Source organism: Schistocerca americana, chromosome 8 (genome assembly GCF_021461395.2).
Source record: "Schistocerca americana isolate TAMUIC-IGC-003095 chromosome 8, iqSchAmer2.1, whole genome shotgun sequence".
NCBI classification, from domain to species: domain Eukaryota; kingdom Metazoa; phylum Arthropoda; class Insecta; order Orthoptera; family Acrididae; genus Schistocerca; species Schistocerca americana.
Window position 1 is genome coordinate 384663129 of NC_060126.1, and position 24291 is coordinate 384687419.

General features: G+C 41.8%; 1 protein-coding gene across 1 annotated transcript in view; it reads right to left on the reverse strand.

Annotated features, from left to right (window-relative positions):
• Positions 1-575: 575 nt before the first annotated feature.
• The window catches only part of LOC124545878 (solute carrier family 35 member G1), a 585157-nt gene continuing 561441 nt past the window's right edge, over positions 576-24291 (reverse strand). The window contains exon 8 of the mRNA XM_047124838.1: positions 576-3700. Within this exon, the coding sequence (XP_046980794.1) occupies positions 3577-3700 (124 nt within the window). The 3' untranslated portion in view covers positions 576-3576. The remainder of the gene's footprint in view (positions 3701-24291) is intronic.

Genomic DNA, 24291 nt, shown 5'->3' on the forward strand with positions numbered 1-24291 from the left:
AAATAGAAGTGTGAATCAAGCAGAAGTGCAAGTCAGTAAATAAAAGTAATCAAACAGTATCAATAACTCACACAGACACTCATTCAAATATGTAAAGAATATTAATGGAAAATTGGATGTGAATAGAATATGGGATAGCAATCTGAGAATAGCAAAGTTGTTAATATTGCTTTAAGTCAGAGGAAACAGAGGTATATACTTCAGAGAAAGTATCGAACTTTGGAATCCTGAAGCAGTGATCTTGGGCTAGTCCTATGAAACAAGTCTTTACTGTCAACTTTCAAGTCACACTCAACCATCCACAACATAATTGTCAGCTACTCAGTACAGAGTATGAAACAAAAAAGTAGTGAAGCAATAGGCCTCATGATAAAACTGACAAAAATGGGGAGAAGAATCAAGAGGCAATGGGATCTTAAGAACCTAAGAATAAATATTGTAATGAAGCAAAGTAATCATAATAAATACTAGACACATATTGGTGTCGTATATGCTAGAGAGAGAGAGAGAGAGAGAGAGAGAGAGAGAGAGAGAGAGAGTGTGTGTGTGTGTGTGTGTGTGTGTGTCTGCTGCATGAAGGGCTTAGTCTGATCACTAATAATAATAATATCTAGGAGTCTTTTTTCAAGTTGTCTGATTGCCACTCAACACCGCCTCTATGTGGTCAATAGCAATCTATCCTTTTCGCATTATTGTTATTCCAGCCTAGATTTTCCTTTGTTTCATTTTTCTCAGTGTCATTTAAATGAGCATATTTCTTAGTATCTTTCTCTGTGTATTCTTTATTTTCAATACAAATGACCCCTGTCACTTCCATCCACATGAGATGATGTTTATTATTTCTAACATTAATATCATGTCTCTGTGTATTCATTCTTATGTTTCAGTCATTTTCATCCAATGGTTCTTTTTATGGTCTCTCATCTTTCCTGCACCCATTCCTTACAAAATAAGATTATTAATCCCTATGAAATCAGAAGTTTGCCTATTCCCATATTCTTATTTGCTGTCTATTTTGCCATGCACCTGGTTGGTCTCTTCTCTATCTCAAAGAAACTGCTTACTGCATTAAACTGACAGTCAATATTTATTTCTAAGCACCTTTTTAGGCCACAGTACTACCCCTTCATCTCTGTAGTGAGTGCAACTTCTCACTTATCTTTCTTTTTTGTAGGTGGAACCTACTGCTTGTTCATGTTCCATAAACTTGACAATATCTGACAGGAATTACATCAGTGATTGGAGACTTATTCACTGTCAATAAATTCAGTCAGTATCCTTACCGCAATAATACACTTATAAATGTATGCAATGGTCCCCTTCTGTAAGCATACATTGCCTTTGATAAGATATTTTCAACATAATAATTATATTGAATGATAATCTTGTAGCTTCCCTGCTACGGGAAGATGGTTCGGATGTCATCTAATGAAGACTTCATCAAGGAACTAGTTCAGTTTCACTGAGAAGTTGAGGTGTACTTTGGACTTCATTTATATAAGACTGCTATGTTATTTATCATAAGATGACGTAACTTCCAGACTTGGATCAATTTTTGCATTCTCATAAAGCAGATCAAGACAATAGAACCATATGATATAGAAATATACTGCACATAAATAATCTATAAATAAAGCTACGTGGCTAAAGAAATATAAAAATAGGGAGGAATAAAATGTATTCATCATCCTCTATGAAGATGATGGCAACACATAGTAGTTTTATGTCTGCTGGTGGATCCTGAGCTCATCAAACAGGTATTACGTAGTGGTATCATGCAGTTATTAACTCAAGAGTTTTATCTGTCTCTATCGCAAAAGGAATGTGCACCAATACTGCTTACAGCATCTTGATGTTTATCTGCTGATTTCTCATATATAGTTTGGTAACAGAGCAGTCAGAGGCTGATGAAGTGTTTTCATTCCACCATTCTCTTTTATAAGAGTACATACTAAAGAGGAAGACAATAAGATTAAAGTTTAATATCCCATTGACAGAGGTCACAACAGATGGGGCACAATCATAAAGTGAACAATGATAGCTGAAACTGGTCACAGCCTTTTGAAAGGGACAATACTAGGATTCAGATCTAATGATTTAAAAAATAATAGAGCAATCAAATCTCATTGTTCAGCTAGTATTTGAAACTGTGAAATAATGTCGCACTCCCTATGAGATTTTAATAGATGCATACTCCATAAAATATTTGTTACTTATTTTGTCCTTTCTTTTGACTTATTTTAATCAGTTTTTGTTTCAAAAACAGGTTACCAGTATTGAAGAATCACATGCAGTTTTCAGATGTATCAGGCAAGCTGCAAACAAGTTTAATTATTCAGAGTATCTAGTCTTACAGATATAGTGTATTAACTACCTTTTTTTCTTTTACAATTGAACCAAATATATCCAATGCTTCATACTTCCCATGGTTTGCCACCAAATATAGTGCTATGTGGAAGAGTACATTTTTGTTTGGAAGGAGCCCATATACTTAAAAAGTTATAGCAAACTGCAGTTCTCATCATCAATTCATATGCAAGACCAGTTCCTGATTACTATCTCTGGTCTCACCTACCACCAAAATAGACAGGAAATAAATCAGTCTTTTTAACCATTAAAAATATTTGCATAGATGCTGCCACAAAATAATAAACTAGACATAACACTTAATTCCATCTCTTAATGACCTTCTTGCAAAATAATACCTTCAAAGAACTGTAGTAGACACTCTAAAGGCAATTAAATGCCTCATTTGCAGGGAAAAGCCAACAGCATAACCCTAATATGACATCCTAATTGTCTCTACATTCAGTCTTCAGGTTTCATCACGAGAACTGAGTATTGTTTATTTATAGCCATTGTACAAATTGTTGAATGTCAGATGATTTTACCAGGTAAAGATTTAAAACAATATGATTCAGCTTCTTGAGCTTATAAACTATCTCAACATCAGTCATTAAACTTATTGCTTCCCGAAAACTGTTAACAGAAGATGTAATCACACAGCACTGTGAAGCAGTATAATGAATAGTTTATATCTTTGTTATGCCAGCTTCCATATAAAATGTTGCCCATCAATAGCAAATGTGTCAAAAAAGTTGAAACACACTTGAGGGTAAAGTATTAATAGTATTTTCATGAAAAGCTGGAAAGTAGTTTCCCAAACAATAGCACCAAAAATCAATATGCATTCATGGTACAACAATACAATAACATGGTTATTTAGGCTACAATACAGAACAAGTTACTATTATTTTAAACATGCACACAGAGATAGGTAATGCCTGAACACTGTGCACACTTAGTAAAGTGTAATCACTTTATCAGGAGTCTTAAAACATAGCAACAATCCAGTATAAATGTAGATGAGTGCAACAACAGCCACACTTTGAATAGTTCATCTGATAGTCACAATCACCATCTATCACATCCTGGATAGTAGAATAGTTTGTTTGTGTCACAACTATAAATGTCACTAATTCATCAACAGCCATCAGTGTAATGTTACACTGATGCCCTCGTTTTAACATCCATCACGAATCCAGTCTTCTATTGTGCTTGTGAGCTGCACTCGCCTCACCTAGCAAGGAGCCCAAGGCGCCGTCGCAGAGGTGACGCTTCCGGTAATGCCAGCGCCCAACGGCGTAAGCCAGTGAGCAACACAGAGCATGTTACAAGCACAGCACCCATCACACTATATCTGCAACAAGTAGCACAAGGTCCTACCATTTATGCTCATGTGACTACATTGTCCATTTTCTTATAACTGCATTTGAATTATCCGTAAGATTAATGTAAATGGTTCATTGTGTGGGGTTCCACATTCATATCTCACCTGTTGTTGACTACAAAAGTTGTTCACCAAAGACGTTACGGGAACTCTTCAAGATCAGTAAGGTTTGTGGATGGTACAAATATAACAATAAAGGACACAAATACATCTATAGCACTGACCCCAAAGAGAGAGCAGTGAAATAGACCTGTAACTGGTGCAAGTCTATCATAGTATCTCCTGCGATCTCTCAGGTTTTCTCAGCAGGTTTGTTCAGTGGTGTGCTTTTGACTGTTCAGCCAAATTGTTAATTCCCAGTTATTCTCAATATTAGCAAAATACTTTGCTGACCAACCCAGTCGTCATCTTCAGAGTTGTGCTGTTATGTGTACTCACTGCCTGGACTCTGCTATGACCCTGTATGTAATACTTTGATGTGCACCACAGCACTAGGCTGCTTGTGCACTACACTTTGAATATTCTGCCAAGGGCATATGTGCAATCTGGCCACCACAGACTGCCTGCAGTGACACACACATTGAGATACAAAGCACAGCAGCAATTTTTCCATGAGTGCTCTATTCCAGTGGCTGGGTATGATCAACTGAAAGTACACCTGGACAGGTTGACATCATTCATGGTCATACAGTCTATTACATTGAGTGAAGGACTGCCATATTTGCTTGTGATAGATAATGGTAGACAGTTTGTGTCAGACATGCCATGATTTCTGCACCCTCTCAAGGCATTTACCATGTTACTGCACCTCCTTTTCACCCCCGATCTAATGGTAAGGCAGAACATCACATCCGCATGTTCAAGGTTCAAATGAAGAAATACGTCGCAAACTCCTCCATGGATGACTCTTAACACATTTCTCAAGTTCCTATAGGTTTATGCCAGTGGAAGATCTGAATTCAGCTGAGATGCTCCAAGATGGCCAGCCATGCTCCCTCTTGCATCTGCTCATGCCATCCCACCAATGCACAATGACATGGCTCTCCTTATGGATCATTCCTAGCTCTGTGGTCTGGGCTCAGAGGTTCAGCCACCAATGAAGAAGATTCTGACCATGGTCCACAGTTACTGAGATCGCCACTTCTGTATGGTGTGCACCAGTGATAGGTTGGTGGCATGCTACCATGACCAGCTGCATCCTCATGCCACAGTGAGGGCTGCATATCTGACACTGAAACTGTTGATACCATCTCCAACTCCGCCTCCACCTCCTCTCTCAGCACTGGTTCCACCTCACAGGACTTCCCTTCTGTGAGGGCAAATCCACTCTCCTTGTAGATGTTGCCACATCCTGACTCTCCTCTGGGGTCCAGCCCTTACTCCTGCAGCCAGGCCTTCTCACAATGCTTCACTGCCATTGGCAGTTCCACCACTAGCTGGGCCAGTGCCTGCACATACTTCCACACTGGCACCCCCAGTGCCCCAGACTGAGTGGCTAATGCCTTCACTATCAGCATAGTTCCAACATGTTGAGGAATGGGACATTGATGTGCAGCCAAACCCCTTGTCAACAGTCCTCTCTTATGGTACTTCATGGGGGAGTGGCTGCCGCATGTGCCCACAGCTGCATCACTTCCACCACTGTTCATCAGTCCCAGCCCAGAATCTTCTTCTGCCACTGCCATCACCTGCAATGTCTGCCACAGAGGCCATGGGTGTAGCAACAGGTGTCCCAATGCTTCTATCCAAAGAGGAGGGGGTCTGTAACCTTGTACATAATATTTTGATACATGCTGCAGCACCAGGCCACCAGCATGCTCCACTTTGAAAATTTTGCCAATGGCATCTGCATGGGCCAGCCACCAGAGGCTGCCTGTGGTGGGCCTCATGACTTGTGCACACAGCACAGCATCCACTGCACCATCTACCAGAGACCTCCTCCTGATAAGCACTATGCAGCAGGCATTCACTGTCATACTGTCTTCTTAGTTATTATAGCAACTGCTTGTGTTGGTATCTGGGTTGGTATCTGGTATGTTTTCAACTGCTGTTCACTTGTATGTGGAAGAGACAGACTACAACTAGACTGTGCAATTTTGTTTGACTTCAGACAGTGATTATACATAACAGCACAAACTGTAGACCTGGAGAAGATTAGTGGGTCAGTCATCAAAACATTGTGTGTATAATGGGATCATCAACTTGGCTGAACACCCTAAAAGCTTAACTATTAATGTTAGACAGTCATATATTATGCAGTTACAAAAACACAATCTTACAGAGAGCAAAGCAGAGATCAATATGCATTCACTAAAGGAACTTCTGGCATTACATTTCTAGGCATTCAGATGATGGTGGCACCCACCAAGTGGCTAAGACAACTGAAAGGCACAGTTCCATCTTCTAAGAACTAAGAATCTCTGATTGTGGTGATTCTATAGATGAGATTTCTGGCATATTTAGCGTACTTTCACTCAGTCCTGTCTCATGTTACAATGTTCTTGGGCAAATACTCAAATGCTGAAGAAAATACACACATCAAAAAAAGTTTTGCATCAGCCCAGTTCCCAGAACTCCTGAAGATAGACATTGACTGTGGATATTGTGCAACAGACACAATCCCTTAGACTGTTCAGAGATGTCACTAAACCCACACAATGATGTAAACAACCATGCATGAGCAGTATCAATTAGACAGAGGGGGTCCGACAGCCGATCAGTTCCAGTCATTCCACCAGGAAGGAGGTACACGGCTCGAGTTGTCTGTAGTTCAACCATGCCTAGATGGTCCATACCACACTTTGATCATGTCCACATTATTACTTTGTACTTGGAAGGGCTCTAAACAAGGGAAGTGTTCAGGCACCTCGGAGTGAACCAAAGCCATGTTGTTTGGACATGGAGGAGATACAGAGAGACAGGAACTGTCAATGACATGCCTTGCTCAGGCGGCCCAGGGGCTACTACTGCAGTGAATGATTGCTAACTATGGATTATGGCTCGGAGTAACCCTGACAGAAAGGCCACCATGTTGAATAATGCTTTTCAGGCAGCCGCAGGACGTCATGTTACAACTCAAACTGTGTGCAACAGGCTGCATGATGTGCAACTTCAATCCCGACATCAATGGTGAGGTCCATCTTTGCAGCCATGACACCATGCAGCATGGTACAGATGGGCCCTGAATGGACAGCTCAGGATTGGCATAATGTTCTCTTCACCAATGAGTGTCACATATGCCTTCAACCAGACAATCGTCAGACGCTTGTTTGGAGGCAACCCGGTCAGTGAGTGCAGCAAGGTGGAGGTCCTCTGATGTTTTGGGGTGGCATTATGTGGGGCTGATGTCATGGAAGGCGCCGTAACAGCTGTACAATACGTGAATGCCATCCTTCAACCTATAGTGCCACCATATCGGCAGCATATTGGTGAGGCATTCGTCTTCATGGATGACAATTTGCACCCCATCATGCACATCTTGTGAATGACTTCCTTCAGGATAATGATAGCGCTCGACTAGAATGGCCAACATGTTCTCCAGACATGAACCATTTCGAACATGCCTGGGATAGATTGAATAGTGCTGTTTATGGATGACATGACCCACCAACCACTCTGAGGGATCTATGCGGAATCACCTTTGAGGAATGGGACAATCTTGACTGGCAGTGCCTTGATGAACTTGTGGATAGTATGCCACAACAAATACAGGCAAGAGAACATACTACTGGGTATTAGAGGTAACAGTGTGTTCAGCACTCTGCACCACCACCTCTGAAGGTCTCGCTATTTGGCAGTAGAATATGCAATGTGTGGTTTTCATGAGCAATAAAAAGGGCAAAATGATGTTTACATTGATCTCTATTCCAATTTTCTGTACAGGTTCTGCAACTCTCGGAACCGAGGTAATGCAAAACTTTTTTTGATGTGTGTATCTTCCTGCAGAAGTCTGCACTGAGAATATTATGTAAAGTAAATAATCAAATACTGTGCAGAAGTATTTTCAGATGCCTTGGGTTTCTTACACTTAAATGGCAATACATTTACTCCATAATGGTATTACAGTAATGATTAAAATTAAGAGTGCACCAAAGATTAAATGTAAAATTCATTACCACAACAGAAGAAATAAAAATTGTTTTGATGCATACTATGTATCCCTGTCAAGGGCTAAGAATGTTGTTTTATATTCTGGTGCAAAAGTCTGTAACTGGTTTCTTGTAGATATCAAGCAGAAAATTGAAAAACTCTGTACATTCAAAACAAAAACAAAAAGTACCTTATTACCCACTCCCACCATACAACATAATATTTGCATTCTGGAGTCAATACTGCTTAACAATACTGGTCACATTAAATAGGTTTTTAACTTTCCCTGTACATAGACAGCTGGTAATGATCTCTGAAATCAGTGAAGTTACATAACTACTTAGTATGAAATAGCAGATAAAAACAGCAGCTAAGTATTGTAACAGGAGGAGTAGCGCCTTTCTACAAAAGAGCAGATTAGAGTTTAACATCCCATCAATAGCCATGTCATTAGAGACGGTGTGCAAGTTCAAGAGAATGAGAAAATAGTGTGCCCTTTTCCAAGGAACCATCTCAGCATTTGCCTGGAGTGACTTAGGGAAATCACGGGAAACCTAAATCTGGGTGGCTGGACGGGGATTTGAGCTTGTCCTCCCAAATGCAAGTCCAGTGAGCTAACCACTGCACCAGCCCCCCTGGTGTCTTTCTTCAAGGCAGCTGTTTTTCTTCTAATATACACACACATTCACAAAGCAATCTAGATGGTGGTTCCCACAGTTATTAATTTGAGATCATTACCATTAGCGTTGGCCATAATTCATTGTTGAATTGCTTAAAATATTACCTTGCAGTTATTGCTAGCATACATAACTTGATCCATTCCGCATCCTTGAAGAGATTACAGGAGTTACAGAGCACACTGTGTGAATGAATGAATGACTTCATCATAACATTCATGCCATAAATCTTTTCTGTAGAAATAAATCCATGTCATCACTTACAGAAGCAAGAGAAACCCCAAACTTTTAAAATCACTAACCTTTAATATTATCATATTGAAAGAACCAAATGTTTTTCTTAATAATGGGCAAAAGTTTTAGAGTTGTTCTGTGATCTGACATAATCCTCTTCCCATCTACATCATACAATTGACTGATTTTTTAGAGTCAATCATCAGATGTTTCAGCATTTTCTTCTCAGTGAGATATGAAAAAGCATTTCTTTGCACCTTGGGATCTGATGTGCACCCTGCTGGTAAATGCTTATGATGACTGAGAAGGGCACAGACTAGTTATATGTTTATTTATTTATTTGTTCGGCATATACAAGGCAAATATTACAGTGTCATTACAATCCACCAGGAAATTACAACACTACACAATGCTACTTATAGTTTTGAGCCAATCTATGGCTAGGTCAGGCAGGTAATGTATGTCCTTCAGTTCACCACTATATCCTACCACTTCACACACCAGTAGGTGGTCCATTGTCTGGATTTCACCACATTCACACACGGGACTCTCCGCAAGTCCCCACTTATTCATTAGACGTTTGCATCTTCCCACGCTTGTTGTAAGGCGATTTAAGGCAACCCAGAGCTTCTGAGGGAAATCAAAACCATTTATCTTCTTGCTGGGGTCATTGATAAGCTTTTTGTTCTTGTGTGTCCCTTTGCGCCATGATTCTCCCCAGGCTAGCTTTGGGTCGAAGTCCTGTAATTCCCTGCCAATCTTCCAAAAGGGGGACCTAGATTTTAGCCTGTTGATGGGTGATAAGTCTTGGTGTATAGGGAGTTCTGGATTGTGTACGATCTTCCTATATATTCTTGAGGTCGCCATGGAGCACCTTATATCAGGGGGTTCTATGTTGGCAAGGACTGGGAGCCAGTCACATGGGGTAGCCCTAAGTGTGCCTGAGATAATTTTCATCGTCTCTTTCAATTGCGTGTCTACTTTATTTACATGTGCACTTTTCGCCCAGACTGGTGAACAATATTCAGCCACGCTGTACACGAGGGCTAATGCTGACGTCCTTAGTGTATTAGCTCCACACCCCCACGATGTTCCGACCAGTTTAGACATAATGGCATTTCGAGATTTTAATTTCTGTTTGGTGTCTTCCAGATGGGAGCTAAACGTTAGCGTGCAGTCTAATTTTACTCCCAGATATTTGGGCTTATCTTCATGTCTGATATGCCGGTCATTCAGGGCAAGCTGTAGTTTCCTGCTTGAAGCTCTGTTCTTAAGGTGCATTATGGTACTGGTCGTTTTATTGGGGTTGGGATGCAAATGCCACTTAAGGTAGTAGGTGTTCAGTGCTTCAAGGTCCGCATTCAATGTTTTTTCAAGATCTTCGAAATTTTTGCTTTGGTATGCGATGGCCAGATCATCCGCATACGCAAATTTACGCGACCTGGTGCTCGGCATATCAGATATGTATAAATTAAAAAGGGTCGGCGCCAGGGCTGACCCCTACGGCAGGCCATTGTTTATGACCATGCTTTTGCTGATCTTTCCATGGAGATAGACCTTGATCTTCCTGCCTGTCAGCATATTTTTTAGTAATGTGTATGTCTGATTGCATTTGATAATTCGAGTAAGCTTGAGCAGTAGTCCTTCGGTTCAGACAGTGTCATAGGCTGATGTAAGATCTATTAATACCAGGCCCGTTTTCAGCTTGTTCTGATAGCCTTTCTCTATATATGTTGTAAGGGACAAAACTTCTTCACAGCAGTTCCTTCCCACACGGAACCCTGCTTGATAGTCCGGGAGGTTTGCCTCAATGTATGGTGCTAGTCTGGTCAGTAATATTCTCTCAAATAGTTTGTAAGAGGTACAAAGCAGTGAGATCGGTCTATAGTTCTTTGGATTATCTCCATCCTTCCCTGGTTTCAGTACCGCTATTACCTTAGCTTCTTTCCATAACTTCGGGAGTGCACCTGATTTAATGCATTCCGTGAAGAGCTTGGCCATCCATTTCCTCCCAATGGGTACCAGCTCCCTCAGAAATTCTGGGAGGATTTCATCAAGTCCGGCTGCTTTCCTTGTTTTCATTAGTGTTAGGGCCTGGGTAATCTCCTCGACGTCTACTGCTTTGACAATATCTAGATTAGTTGGATTATTGGCTAATTCCTTGGTTAGGTTCCTGGAGATCCTTTTCTTCTCCTCAGTCTTCAGGCGTATTTTGGAGGTCTGTTTCATGGCAGTCGCTATTTCGGATGGTCCCACACCCGCGGTCGATCTTCGTGGTGTTGTGGAACCACCCAGTTTCCGTAGTAGACCCCAGCTCTTCCTACTAGAATGGGTAAGTCCAGATTCTCCATTGCCATCTTCCACCTGTTCCTACGTTCCTCGTTCATAGTGCTGATCAGTCGTTCTGCAGTCTCGTCCTCCCCACTCCTCTCATACTGCTCTAACAATGACTCGCACTCCTCTGACCAGCAAGGAATGTATTCCCTCCAGGCCCCTCGGGGGATAGCCTTTAGGGCGTTTTATATATCAAGTTTACAAACCTTTGGTAGTTCTCTGGACTTGGTGGTATTCGATTTATTGTCTTGCCAATAAAAGATTTATATTTCCCCCAGTCTGCTTTTTTCAGGTTCCACCATGGAATCGGGGGGCTCTTTATGATCGGGATGGAAAGGCCGATCTCCACAATAATCGGGAGGTGTTGGCTCCGTGGGAAAGCTTCGAGGACTCTTCTTGTAGCTTGCATTGGTACACCTGTTCTGCCGCGTGTGACAAAGGTCAGGTCAGGTGTCGTCTTTGTGCCCCATACTTTTGAATTGAAGGACGCTCTGTCCTTGGGATCAAACAGGAGGTGTAGGTCCTGGTTGTCAGCCCAGTCACTTAGACCAACGCCTTCCGGAGTGGATCTCTGATATCCCCATCTGGTTTACTGGGAATTAAAGTCACCGGCATAGATTGCTGCATGATTAGCCTGCGGTAAGATTCCTATAGGCCATTGCTGCGAAGGTGGTTTGTAGACATTGTAGATTGTCATCTCTCCCAGTTTAATGCCTATTGCTTGTGGAACCGATTCCACATTGTTCTCGAGGTTTCCTAGAAGCTCATTTTTCACCAGGGTCGCCATACCATGTTTGTCGTGTCCTGAGTATCCCACATTGGTGAATCCTGGTATGCATAATTGTTCGATGTTTTCATCTGTCAGGTGTGTCTCCTGCAAGAGTACGACACTTACTCTTTCTCTTGTTACAATTTTTTCAAGGATTTCTCCTTTCGTCCTTGTGTAGCCTTCTATATTGAAGTGGCACACTCTCACCATCTTCGTGGAGTAATTCCGCTTCTGAATCGTTTGCCTTCTTGTGGGCCAGGAGGCATTTGAGCGTCCGGTCGCCGGAATTGTGTAGACTTTTTGCCGTTGCATTTTACTGCAGCGTTGCCCGGGGAGCACCATCTTGGAGGTTGTCTACACGTTATATGTGAAGTATCTTGACTACGTTTATTTCTGAGCTAGACAAAACTTGCACATAACAAGTACAAGTGAGCTTTTTTGCAGTGAATGTACATACATCTTGTAGTTGAAACCCCTGTCACAAAGCCATCCCAAAATATATACTAAAACACGGGACCTGAAGCTTTCCTGGCATATACACTGCTTACAAGGTTCTCAAGTGTACTAACGGATCCAATCATCAAGGGCGAATGGTATTTTGGTGAATATCCGTTCCATTGTCAACAGGTGGTGCAGATAGAATGATGTGTCTGCTGCGTACTGGTGCATTTATGCTTGCCTATCCAGAGTTTAGGCTTTGCTGGCCCTGTACTGTGCTGTGAGTGTGTGTGCATGCGCATGTTTGTGTTTGGAGGGGGAAGGAGGGAGGGGATGCGGCTGCATGTTGGGAAGAAGAGTATCAGTTCTCTCTTCCACCCCACTCACATCTCACATCCAGATGTTTTCAATTAAATTATCAGCCATTTGGATTTCAATAGCTTCTTTGAAAGTTGAGTCCCAAAATCTGTCAGTGATAGCCAAGACTTTTTTTGTGGGTAATTCATTTTATGTACATTTTCAATGCAGTGTTCTGCTACTGTAGACATTTTGGGCTGCATTAAGCAGGTGTAGTGCTCATGTTCTGCACACTGAGCTTTGATTGTGTGGATATTTGTCCAATGTTAATTTTTCTGAATTCGCATAGAACTTGCTACACTCCCATATTTTGAGAGCTAGGATGTCTTCCTTGTCCCTAACAGAGCTCTTATTTTGGCTCGCGAGTGGAAAACTGGTGTTATGTGGTGTTTTTGCAGCAGTTTGTCAATTTTTGATGCCAGCAAATGATATGAAAGCCATCTTATTATCGTCTTCTTCCATGTTTTTGGCCTCTATGTTGTTCTTTGGTGCTCGTGCATTGCAGGGCCATGTCAGTCTGTCAATTGCTGGAAGACAGATTCCGGGTGTCACACCTCTCCCATCGGACTTCGCTCATCTGAAATGGAGTATGCCCTGTGTACTAGAGAGTTAAATATGCTGTTCTTCCGGAAGGGTCGATGGCAGCTGGAGGCAAGGAGATATGAATCTGTAGGTGTAGGCTTATGGTGTACGCTGTGGGCAAGCAAGCTGTTGGGCCTACAATGGGCTATGATGTCAAGAAAAGGAAGTTTGATAGATTTTTTTCTATTTCTAGGGTCAACTGAATGTTTTCATGGATGGAATTCAGATATCCTAAAATTTTCTGAAGTTTTCAGGTCCAAGTGGCCAGACAACAAAAGTATCATCAACACAGTGAAAGAAATAAATAAGTTTTAATTTGGTAGTTTCCAGCATTCTGTCCTCAAAGTATCCCATGAACAAATTTGCTAGAATTGGTGAGAGGAGGCTGCCCTTGGCTAGGCATCAGTCTGCTTTTAGCGATGTCCACTGGGGCTCCATTTTCAAATAAGCAATTGAAATTTATGATAATTTAATCAACAGGGACATGGACTTCCAACTAAGCAGAATCTGGTCAGAAAGCAACTGAGACCCCCTGCTCCCACCACTGAGCACAGCATGGGGCCGGTGAAGCCAGACCTTGGGACTGGCAGGCATAAATACCACCAGCAAGCAGCAGACTCATCATCAACTCAGCACCACCTGATGATGGCAGAATGGTTATTCATCAAAATATCGTTGGCCTTCAATGACTGGATATGGCAGTACAATCAAGGACCTTGGAAGCCTATTGAAACATATTTCTTAATAATGGTTTACAGAAGTTAAATTATCAGGACACATTCCCAATCTTTTGCAAACAGATTTACATAATTACTTTCTGGAACTGTTGATACTGAGTGACATATTTCAAACAGGTAGTAACTAGCTTCAAATGCCAGTTAGCTTCATGTAGCAGAAGTTTCAGTGCATGATTTCTATGGAGGACAGCTCTTATGGACCTCCTAAAAGACTCAGCTTGTTCAGCCAAAGGGTGTCCTACAAATCTCCACATGATTTTCACATTTCACTACCATATTTACTCGAATCAAAGCCGCACTTTTTTTCCAGTTTCCGTAATCCAAAAACCGCCTGCGGCTTAGAATCGAGTGCAAAGCAAGCGGAAGTTATGAAAAATGTTGGTACGTGCCGCCACAACTAACTTCTGCTGTCGAATATATGTAGCGCTACGCAGTCATGCTTTGTAGGTACAAAGATAAATACTGGCGCCAAAACCTCTGCGTCAGTAAATAAATTTTTTTAAAAAAAGTGGAAGACGAGCTTTTTTTCTCCGCCGCGAGTTTCGACCACTGCATTTTCATACATTATCCAACGAAGTAAATACAAATTCCGTATTGTTCATCTTCGAATGTAGCACAATTTCAGTGTACTACGAAAATCTGACTGGCAAGACTGTTCGGGGAAGTTTGTCAATATGGCCAACTCTACGTTCTGAATTTTTCTGTGAGAAGAGATGGTTGCTAATAGGAACCTGATGAAATTTGAATCACACACAGTATTCTCTTCACCATAAGAATAATACGAATATAAACATTTTGCCATGTATTCTTCCGTGTTTGCTGCTATCTCATTTAAATCCTGTCTGCCTAATAAACTACGAAACTAGAGTGAGACAAAGCAAACGCGGAACAATATACGTATCGTGTCATGTTTATATTCGTATTATTCTTATGCCTAATAGTGATACAGTCAGAAATGAAGCACGGCAAGGGACTAGATTTTTAAATCTAAGATGACTCTAATTTCTGTGCAGAATTTGATGTAATAAAGAAGCGGCCGCAAAGATTTTCAAACGGAGAAAAATTTTCGCCTAACTCTCTTTCAGAACATGTTCTATCATACGTAGTCTATTATTTGATTCTTGTTGATCATTGTCAAAGAAAGCAGCAGTGTAAGTAACAACAAATAGCAGAAAACACGCACTATCAGAATGCGACAAACAATGCATGACACAGTGCAGTAATGCATTTTCAGCTTAAGAGTGACGCAAACACCTATAACAAAGAAAACGGCACTTATCAGATCAAAGCAAAATAAGCAATCGATTCAAACCAGACGAAGCACGTGAAAAAGGAAGGGTACCCGTATAAATACGGACGGAGCGGCTGACACATAGCAATGGCTACGTGGTAAAGCTTAACTGCTAAGCTTACGACTCGAACCAAACTACTGTAGCTGTATCGTCATTCATTCGACCTAAATTGTGTCTCATATTACAATGGACCAACTTTGTTTCGATTTGGAGGTGCGGCCTGAAACTTTTCTCTCCCCTTGAATTTCGAGTCACAAATTTCAGGTGCGGCTTAGATTCGGGAATTTTTTTTTTCCTTTATTTCGAGTCTCATTTTTCAGGTGCGGCTTAGATTCAAGTAAATACGGTTCTCACAATGAAAGGGAATCATCTGAGTGGCTGAACCTTCACTATTGAATCCTTGTCTCTGTAGATGTTTAGATCTTTATTATGCTTTGATGCATCATTAATCAACATTCAATATTAGTATTTTGATAGTGTTGAAAATAGTTGTTTTGTTTTTAGGGATCCATACCTCAATTGGCAAAAGCATAAGTCTTATAGGAACACATTGCCTTCCACCTGTCTGTCTGTCCAGTTGTTAAAAATCCTTTTTCTCAGGAGTGGGTAGGCATAAGTTGAAATTTATGTCACATACTACATTCAAAGATCTCATGGTAGTGTAATAAATGTAACCTTCTAAGTTACTGCATTATGTTGCATATTTTAATACTTGCAAACTCATTCATCAAAATGTGTAGGCTACTTCCCATTGACCTAGAATCATGAAATTTGGTAAGAAGCCAGGTTTCACAGTACAAGTAAAGGGAAAAAAAATCTGTTATTACATCACATAAAAAATATCTTTTTAACATTAGAACTTATACTCCAGTCTAAACCCATCAACAGCATAATCGAAAAATATTACTGCAGGAAACACAAAATCTAAGTTGTAGTCATGTTTCAGTAAGTAAATAAAAATGTTTTATTAAATCGCCTTTCTCTATATATACACTCCTGGAAATTGACACATTCCTGGGGTCAGATACATCACATGATCACACTGACAGAACCACAGGCACATAGACACAGGCAACAGAGCATGCACAATGTCGGCACTAGTACAGTGTATATCCACCTTTCGCAGCAATGCAGGCTGCTATTCTTCCATGGAGACGATCGTAGAGATGCTGGATGTAGTCCTGTGGAACGGCTTGCCATGCCATTTCCACCTGGCGCCTCAGTTGGACCAGCGTTCGTGCTGGACGTGCAGACCGCGTGAGACGACGCTTCATCCAGTCCCAAACATGCTCAATGGGGGACAGATCCGGAGATCTTGCTGGCCAGGGTAGTTGACTTACACCTTCTAGAGCACGTTGGGTGGCACGGGATACATGCGGACGCGCATTGTCCTGTTGGAACAGCAAGTTCCCTTGCCGGTCTAGGAATGGTAGAACGATGGGTTCGATAACGGTTTGGATGTACCGTGCACTATTCAGTGTCCCCTCGACGATCACCAGTGGTGTACGGCCAGTGTAGGAGATCGCTCCCCACACCATGATGCCGGGTGTTGGCCCTGTGTGCCTCGGTCGTATGCAGTCCTGATTGTGGCGCTCACCTGCACGGCGCCAAACACGCATACGACCATCATTGGCACCAAGGCAGAAGCGACTCTCATCGCTGAAGACGACACGTCTCCATTCGTCCCTCCATTCACGCCTGTCGCGACACCACTGGAGGCGGGCTGCACGATGTTGGGGCGTGAGCGGAAGACGGCCTAACGGTGTGCGGGACCGTAGCCCAGCTTCATGGAGACGGTTGCGAATGGTCCTCGCCGATACCCCAGGAGCAACAGTGTCCCTAATTTGCTGGGAAGTGGCGGTGCAGTCCCCTACGGCACTGCGTAGGATCCTACGGTCTTGGCATGCATCCGTGCGTCGCTGCGGTCCGGTCCCAGGTCGACGGGCACGTCCACCTTCCGCCGACCACTGGCGACAACATCGATGTACTGTAGAGACCTCACGCCCCACGTGTTGAGCAATTCGGCGGTACGTCCACCCGGCCTCCCGCATGCCCACTATACGCCCTCGCTCAAAGTCCGTCAACTGCACATACGGTTCACGTCCACGCTGTCGCGGCATGCTACCAGTGTTAAAGACTGCGATGGAGCTCCGTATGCCACGGCAAACTGGCTGACACTGACGGCGGCGGTGCACAAATGCTGCGCAGCTAGCGCCATTCGACGGCCAACACCGCGGTTCCTGGTGTGTCCGCTGTGCCGTGCGTGTGATCATTGCTTGTACAGCCCTCTCGCAGTGTCCGGAGCAAGTATGGTGGGTCTGACACACCGGTGTCAATGTGTTCTTTTTTCCATTTCCAGGAGTGTATAAACTGAAGCCCTTGGTCACTTCATTTTGTATGTCCATGCTAGTCCCAGGAACTTCTATAAAGATTTTGACAATGACTTTGAATTCTCAGGACCAATATCCTGCCAGTATTTATAATGCTAATGGGCAAAAAACTATGAGATTCTTGATTCCTGGTATGGATGAACTACCCATATACACAATTAAGTTTTTATGGAACCTTCCCTGAGTGTGTGAGCCCTACTTGCACTTGTCCATTATTTTTTTTTTTTTTTTTTTTTTTTTTTTTTGTGGCATTGTCAGTTCTATAATTGCAGGAAAGGCTTGTTAAGTCTGTAAATAACTCTCTAGAGTGCACTAGAATATGGTAACATAAGTGGCACTACCTAGCAAAGGTTTCATGAATGATTAAAGGGAATAAGTGCATGAGATATGTTCTGCAAGTCTGAAAACAGCATAACATAAATTCAATGTGCAATTTACTATGTCCAGAACCAATCTAAACATCAATCAGGAACAAAAACAGTGAAAATCCAGGGATGAGTAAATACATAATTTCAACAGAGCAATGTACCTGCATGGTAACCCATTTACCCATTGACATCATATTTCTTAAAACTTCAGCACAACAAACCATACAAAAAATGACATTTTGAAATATGCAACTATAAATACAAAAAATAACAACATGGCATGTAAGCCTCACAAACACTTAAATCAACATGAGGCTGTTCAGGCTGCCTTCGTCACCAATCACAGCTCAGGACCTGTGACAGAAATGTCACTATTTCATCACATAAACTCCTAAATGCCATGGACCAAACACACACAAAAAACATTGAATGGTCTAAGAGCAGAAATGAAAATATGGAAAACACTAAGTGTGTAGCAAAGCTAACATTTGTTACATTAAAGATCTCTCCTAAATGTGTCATTTTTAGTACATTCTGCCTATAGAACTTGCCTTGGAATTCATTTTTGGTGTTATTTAGTAATTGATTACGAAAAGGAAAGGAAGTACACTCTGCAAACATTTTAGAGAGTTTTGGCACCACAATTCCAATTGGTAAACTTTTCTGATGTCCCTAGCATGCTCTAAAAAAAAAGAACCATCAAACACCATGATGGAGTTATGCAAACTGGTTAGAAACTGATATTCATAAAAGTTTCAATGTAAAATGCAAAATTGTAAACTTTGGTGACTGATGGATGAATGTCTGACGCTGCATCACAATATCACCATGCAGCTGGCAAGGATAGTAAACAGGGAACATATCAATACCAGGGAATAAAGTCTTTGCAAATTTCATTCCTTGTACTCAGTTGGACAGTAACTATACCTCATAGGTAGGCTTGTGAACAATACATGCAGACATCAGCATTTGAGAAAGGACATATAGTTGGGCTCAAAGAAGCAGGTTGGAGTAATCAGTGAATTAATCGACATTTGAATAGGAGCGAGGCCACTATTTGATGATGTTGGCAGGAATCAGTGAACCATGGCTGAACACATTGTCAAGAAGGAAGCAGTTGACCCTCAGAGATGACAGAACACAAGGACTGACCTATCATCAGAGGGGCATTTAGAGACCTGGAGTCATCATCATAATCATCATCATCATCATCATCGATCTGACATGCAACTGCTGTTACAGTGACTGTAAAAGGACCACTAATAAGTAGCTCACAGAAATGGGACTGAGCTCACAGTGCCACCTGCACTGATTACGATTGATCTCTGAACACCAATAAGCCCATTTTCAGTGGTGTCAAGAACATTCAGCCTGGAATCTCACTGATTGGAATAGAATTGTCTTCAATGATGAGTTCCACTTTAAACCAAGCCCCAATGACCAGTGAAAACATGTCTGGAGACACCCTGGACAGCAGTGAGATACCAACCTGACTGTCACCTGTCATACAACTCAACAACCAGGAGTGATGGTTTGCAGTGCCATTTTAATCCATAGCAGGACACGTTTAATTGTTATCTACGGCAGCCTTACAAAACAGCTGTATGTCAATGATATTCTATGCCCTGTTTTGTTGTCTTTCATGGCAAACCATCCTGGGCTTCCAACTCGGCAAGATAAACCCTCTCTGCACATAGCGAGAGTCTCTACTGCTCGTCTTCATGCTTGCTAGACTCTACCTTGGCCACCAACATTGCCAGATTTCTCTCTAATTAAGAATGTTTGGAGCATTATGTGGAGGGCTCTACAACTAGCTCAGGATTTTGGCCACCGTACTGATTTGACAGAATTTGGCATGATATCCATCAGGAGGACATTCAACAACTCTACTATTCAATGCCAAACTGAATAACTGCTTGGATAGGGCCAGTGGTTGACCAGAGCATTATGACTAAATTTGAGTAGCACTTTCTCCTGAGTAACTCATTAATTTTTTTCATGAAATTGTAATCATTTGTTTTTCTGTATGTGTATGTCACATCTGCCAATTTAAGTGCTATTCAGATAATTCCTTCATGTGTAAACCATGAGGCACACCTGGTTGAAAGTGATGGAAAATGACCAGTCACCAGTCACAGGTGCCATGATATCAGTGTCAGAATTGATGTAATCTGACTGAAAAATGTGGATGGCCACCAGCCAACAGCATTCAGTATGTGGAAACTTGACATTGCTTCCAGGGTAAGATTTGATAGCGTGAATGGAACTTCATGTGCCGGTAACATGACACTTGTCCAGAGGTTGATGCATTCAGTTGCTGACATGTATGAGAGGACTGAGAATAAAATGCATTTGCAACATTGCTTGAAAAGCCCCAAATTAGCTAACAATCATTGAAATGAAGTGTTTGTTTCAAATAAAGAACAGCTTGGCACAGTAAAATGACTTCCTTTTTCAGAAATGTAATGCAACTGTGAGCCACACATGAAAAAGTATATCTTCTCTGAAACTATTTGTTTGAAATGTTACCTTCTATGGGAATGAAATATGAACAATAAACAGCAGTCACATGAATAGAATATAAGGTGTTGAAATATTGCTCACAGAAACTGTAAAATACTGTTTGTTCAAATCATAAACTGTAACAATTCCATGAACTTGTAATGTCATATTCTCATTTTCATATTCCATTAATGTTTCAAGGTACAGATAAAATAGAAGGATACCTCTATGAATATTATGCTAGTCACAACTTGATAGGAAGGGATCAGTAGAAGAACATTCAGTACTAATCCATAACAGCATATTTTGAGTTACTGCATGTTATATGTTTGCTTAAATACAAAGACAAGAACATAAATCAAATAATTGTGTAATAGACAGTGATTTCTAGTGATACATATATTGTCACAGAAGGAACTGAGTAGCACAGTCACTATAGTGTAGTGGTTATGATACTAGACTGCTGCATGGAGAGTTGCGAATTCAAAACTCACCTGGACTGTAAAATTTTAATTTCTATATTCAGTTTGAGTACATTCTGGTAGTATCCACAAATGTCAAGAATCATTGCACTGGAATGTTCTGTAAGTGTATATATACCATATGTGTTCTGGCTGGAGGCAGTTTGCTCCATGCTCTTGTATGTGCAAGTGCTGAATAAACCTTTGTTAAGTGAAGTTAGTGTTCGTCATTCATCTCATTACACCTTCTTCTATGTGACATTATTCTGGTGGAGACACTGGGTATTGGAACTTGTGATAGCGAGCATTATCGACGACACAGTGGCTCCCATCAGGCCACGACAGAGCCACCGTTTACATGGCGAGAAACCTGAGTTCGAGCCGTATTTGACCAATCGCAATCTATCACAGACAGAAGAAGAAGAGGATGTTACAATGACAGCAACTGTGTACCACCACATGAGACATCCTTCTGGGTTCTCTGGTGATGATGGACAAGAGCCAAACAAGTGACTGAAGGTATATGAAAGAACAGCCAAATTTAACAAATGGGATGACACCATGTGTTTGGCTAACGTATATTTCTGCTTGGAGAGCACTGCCAAACAATGGTATGAGAACAACGAGATGAAGTTCACGAGCTGGAAGTATTGCAGGCAGAACCTGGCAAGTATTTTAGGGATACACAATGACAGAAGTGCTCAGCTGAAGATAAACTAAAGTGCAGGGCACAGCATCCAGGAGAAATGACAGCATCCTACATTCAAGACATCTTGGAATTGTGTAAAATAGTGGATCTTAGAATGAAGGAGGAAGATAAGGTTGCACATCTCATGAAGGGTGTTGCTGAGGGCATGTATCAAGCCCTACTCCTGAAGAAGGTTTCGACAGCAGATGACTTCATAAAATAGTGCCAGTATATTGAGACAAAGGATCAAAAAAGAAATACATGCAAGAAGTTTGAACAGCTTCCAAACATTGTATTGACGTCTGTGATGGAGGAAGAAACTGATTTCACAAGCGTTCTTCATCAGATAGTGAGAGAGGAAGTTCAGAAGGCACTTGGATTGCATGGTGAGCAAAAAACCGAGATACTTCAAGAGGTCATAATGGAGGAAGTGGAACAGACATTGAACCCAATCTCTTGTCCTTGATTCCCCTTTAAAATGGCAGAAAGCCAAGACACAGGTGAAGTTACTTTCCTACAATGCCGCATGAGGAACTTGTTTGGGCACCAAGGAAGACTGACGCCTGGTGGACCCAGGATAACCAACCAGAATGTTTCCACTGCAGACGACCAGGACATGTGGTGCACTGTTGTCGAGAAAGGCAGCGGATATTTGATGATGCCCGCACCAGAAAACAGGAGACCAATCTTAGCCAATTCCAACTCTGGGATGACAAAGGTGAACAAGCTAACCACTAGAGAGGACGCTCCCCAACATGCCAATCAAGGTCTCCATCGCCGTTTAGAAGCTCCTGCTGATCAACCAGCCGCCGCAACCTGGAAAACTAAAGGTGCAACCTTCCTTGGAGGTGAGGCTGCCGAAGAGAAAAATCCTCTGCCATCAATCACTACAAAAATGATAGGAAACTATGTCGATATCCTCATAGATGGCCAACCAGCCCAGGCTCTTGTGGACTCTGGAGCAACATATTCAGTCATTTCGGAGAAGTACTGTTGCCAGTTGCAGAAAACCGTATTCATCAACAACAAAACATCTCTGCTGAAGATGGCTAATGGGAAATATGTAAAACCAACAGGAAGATGTGTCATTCGCGTGGGTATAAGTGGCCATACACAGCCCTTAGAATTCATTGTCTTACAAGAGTGTAGTCATGACGTCATTCTCAGATGGGACCTTTTGAAAGCTTCTCAGCCAATTATAGATTGAGATCGCTCGAAGATTACGCTAGACGAGATGAAATACAGTGGACAGGAAGATGCGCATCCGAGTGTGTGAAGACTATGTGTGCTGGATGAAGTGATCATTCCTGCAGTCAGCAGGTAACTGTCATGTGTCATGCCATGCATCAACCCATGGATCTTGTAGTGGAATGTAAGAGAAGCATACCACTGAAGAATAACTTGGTCATCCCAGCCTCTGTCATCTCATTTAAGAATGGATTTGGTGAATTGTGGATAGTTAACTGTCGCCAAGAACCACAGATCTTTCCAAGACGCATGTGCATAGCAAACACTGAGCCATTAATTGCAGAGCAGGTGAGCGCCAGAGAAACCTCCCATGCCAAGTCTGTGGGCGCAATTAGCGCTACCACTACGAGATAAGATCTTCTAGCTTGACTATCACCAGATCTCACTAAGGAAGAACAGAAGAAGCTACTTGCTGTTCTACAAGAGTTCTCTTAATGCTTCAATCCACAGGCGAAGAGCAAATTAGACAAATGGACGGTAAAGCACTGGATTAGCACTGGAGACAATCAGTCAATAAGCCAGAGAGCATACCATGTGTCAGCAATGGAACACTGAACCATTCATGATGAGGTAGAGAAAATGATGAAGAATTACATCATTCAGCCTTCGCAGAGCCCATGGTCATCATCAGTGGTTCTCGTCAGGAAGAAGGATGGCAGTTGGTGCTTTTGTGTTGATGACAGGAAGCTTAATAAGATAATAAAAAGGATGTTTAACCTCTTCCACGAATTGACGATACACTAGATTGTATGAAGGGGGCTAAATTTTTCTCAACCATGGACATGTACTCGGTATATTGGCAAATCAAAGTAGATGAGGCTGATCGTGAGAAAACTGCATTCATTACCCCTGAGGGCCTGTATGAGTTTAAGGAAATGCCGTTTGGTTTGTGTAATGCACCAGCCACTTTTGAGTGGTTGATGGATAATATTCTAAGTCACCTGAAGTGGATGATGTGTCTTTGTTATTTAGATGCCATTATAGTGTTCTCAGAGACATTTGATGAACACACAAAAAGACTGAGGGCCATTCTTAAGTGTCTCCACCAAGGCAGACTAAAACTTAATCCAAGAAAGTGTCTCCTTGGAGCAAAAGAAATCAAAATACATGGACAACTTATGTCAAATGAAGGTGTGCGGCCAGACCCAGAAAAAGGTGAGATCTATAAGGGAATTTCCAATTCCTAAAAGTATTAGAGATGTGAGAAGCTTCCTCAGATTATGTTCTTATTACTGTCGTTTTATCAAAGACTTTTGTATCAAAGCCAGACCACTCCAAGAGTCGTTAAAAGCTGATCTAAATTTGTCTGCGGTGGTGCTCAACAAGATTCTTTCGATGTGCTGCAAAACGCTCTCACGACTGGCCCTGTACTTGGTCTGTATGACGAGAGAGCAC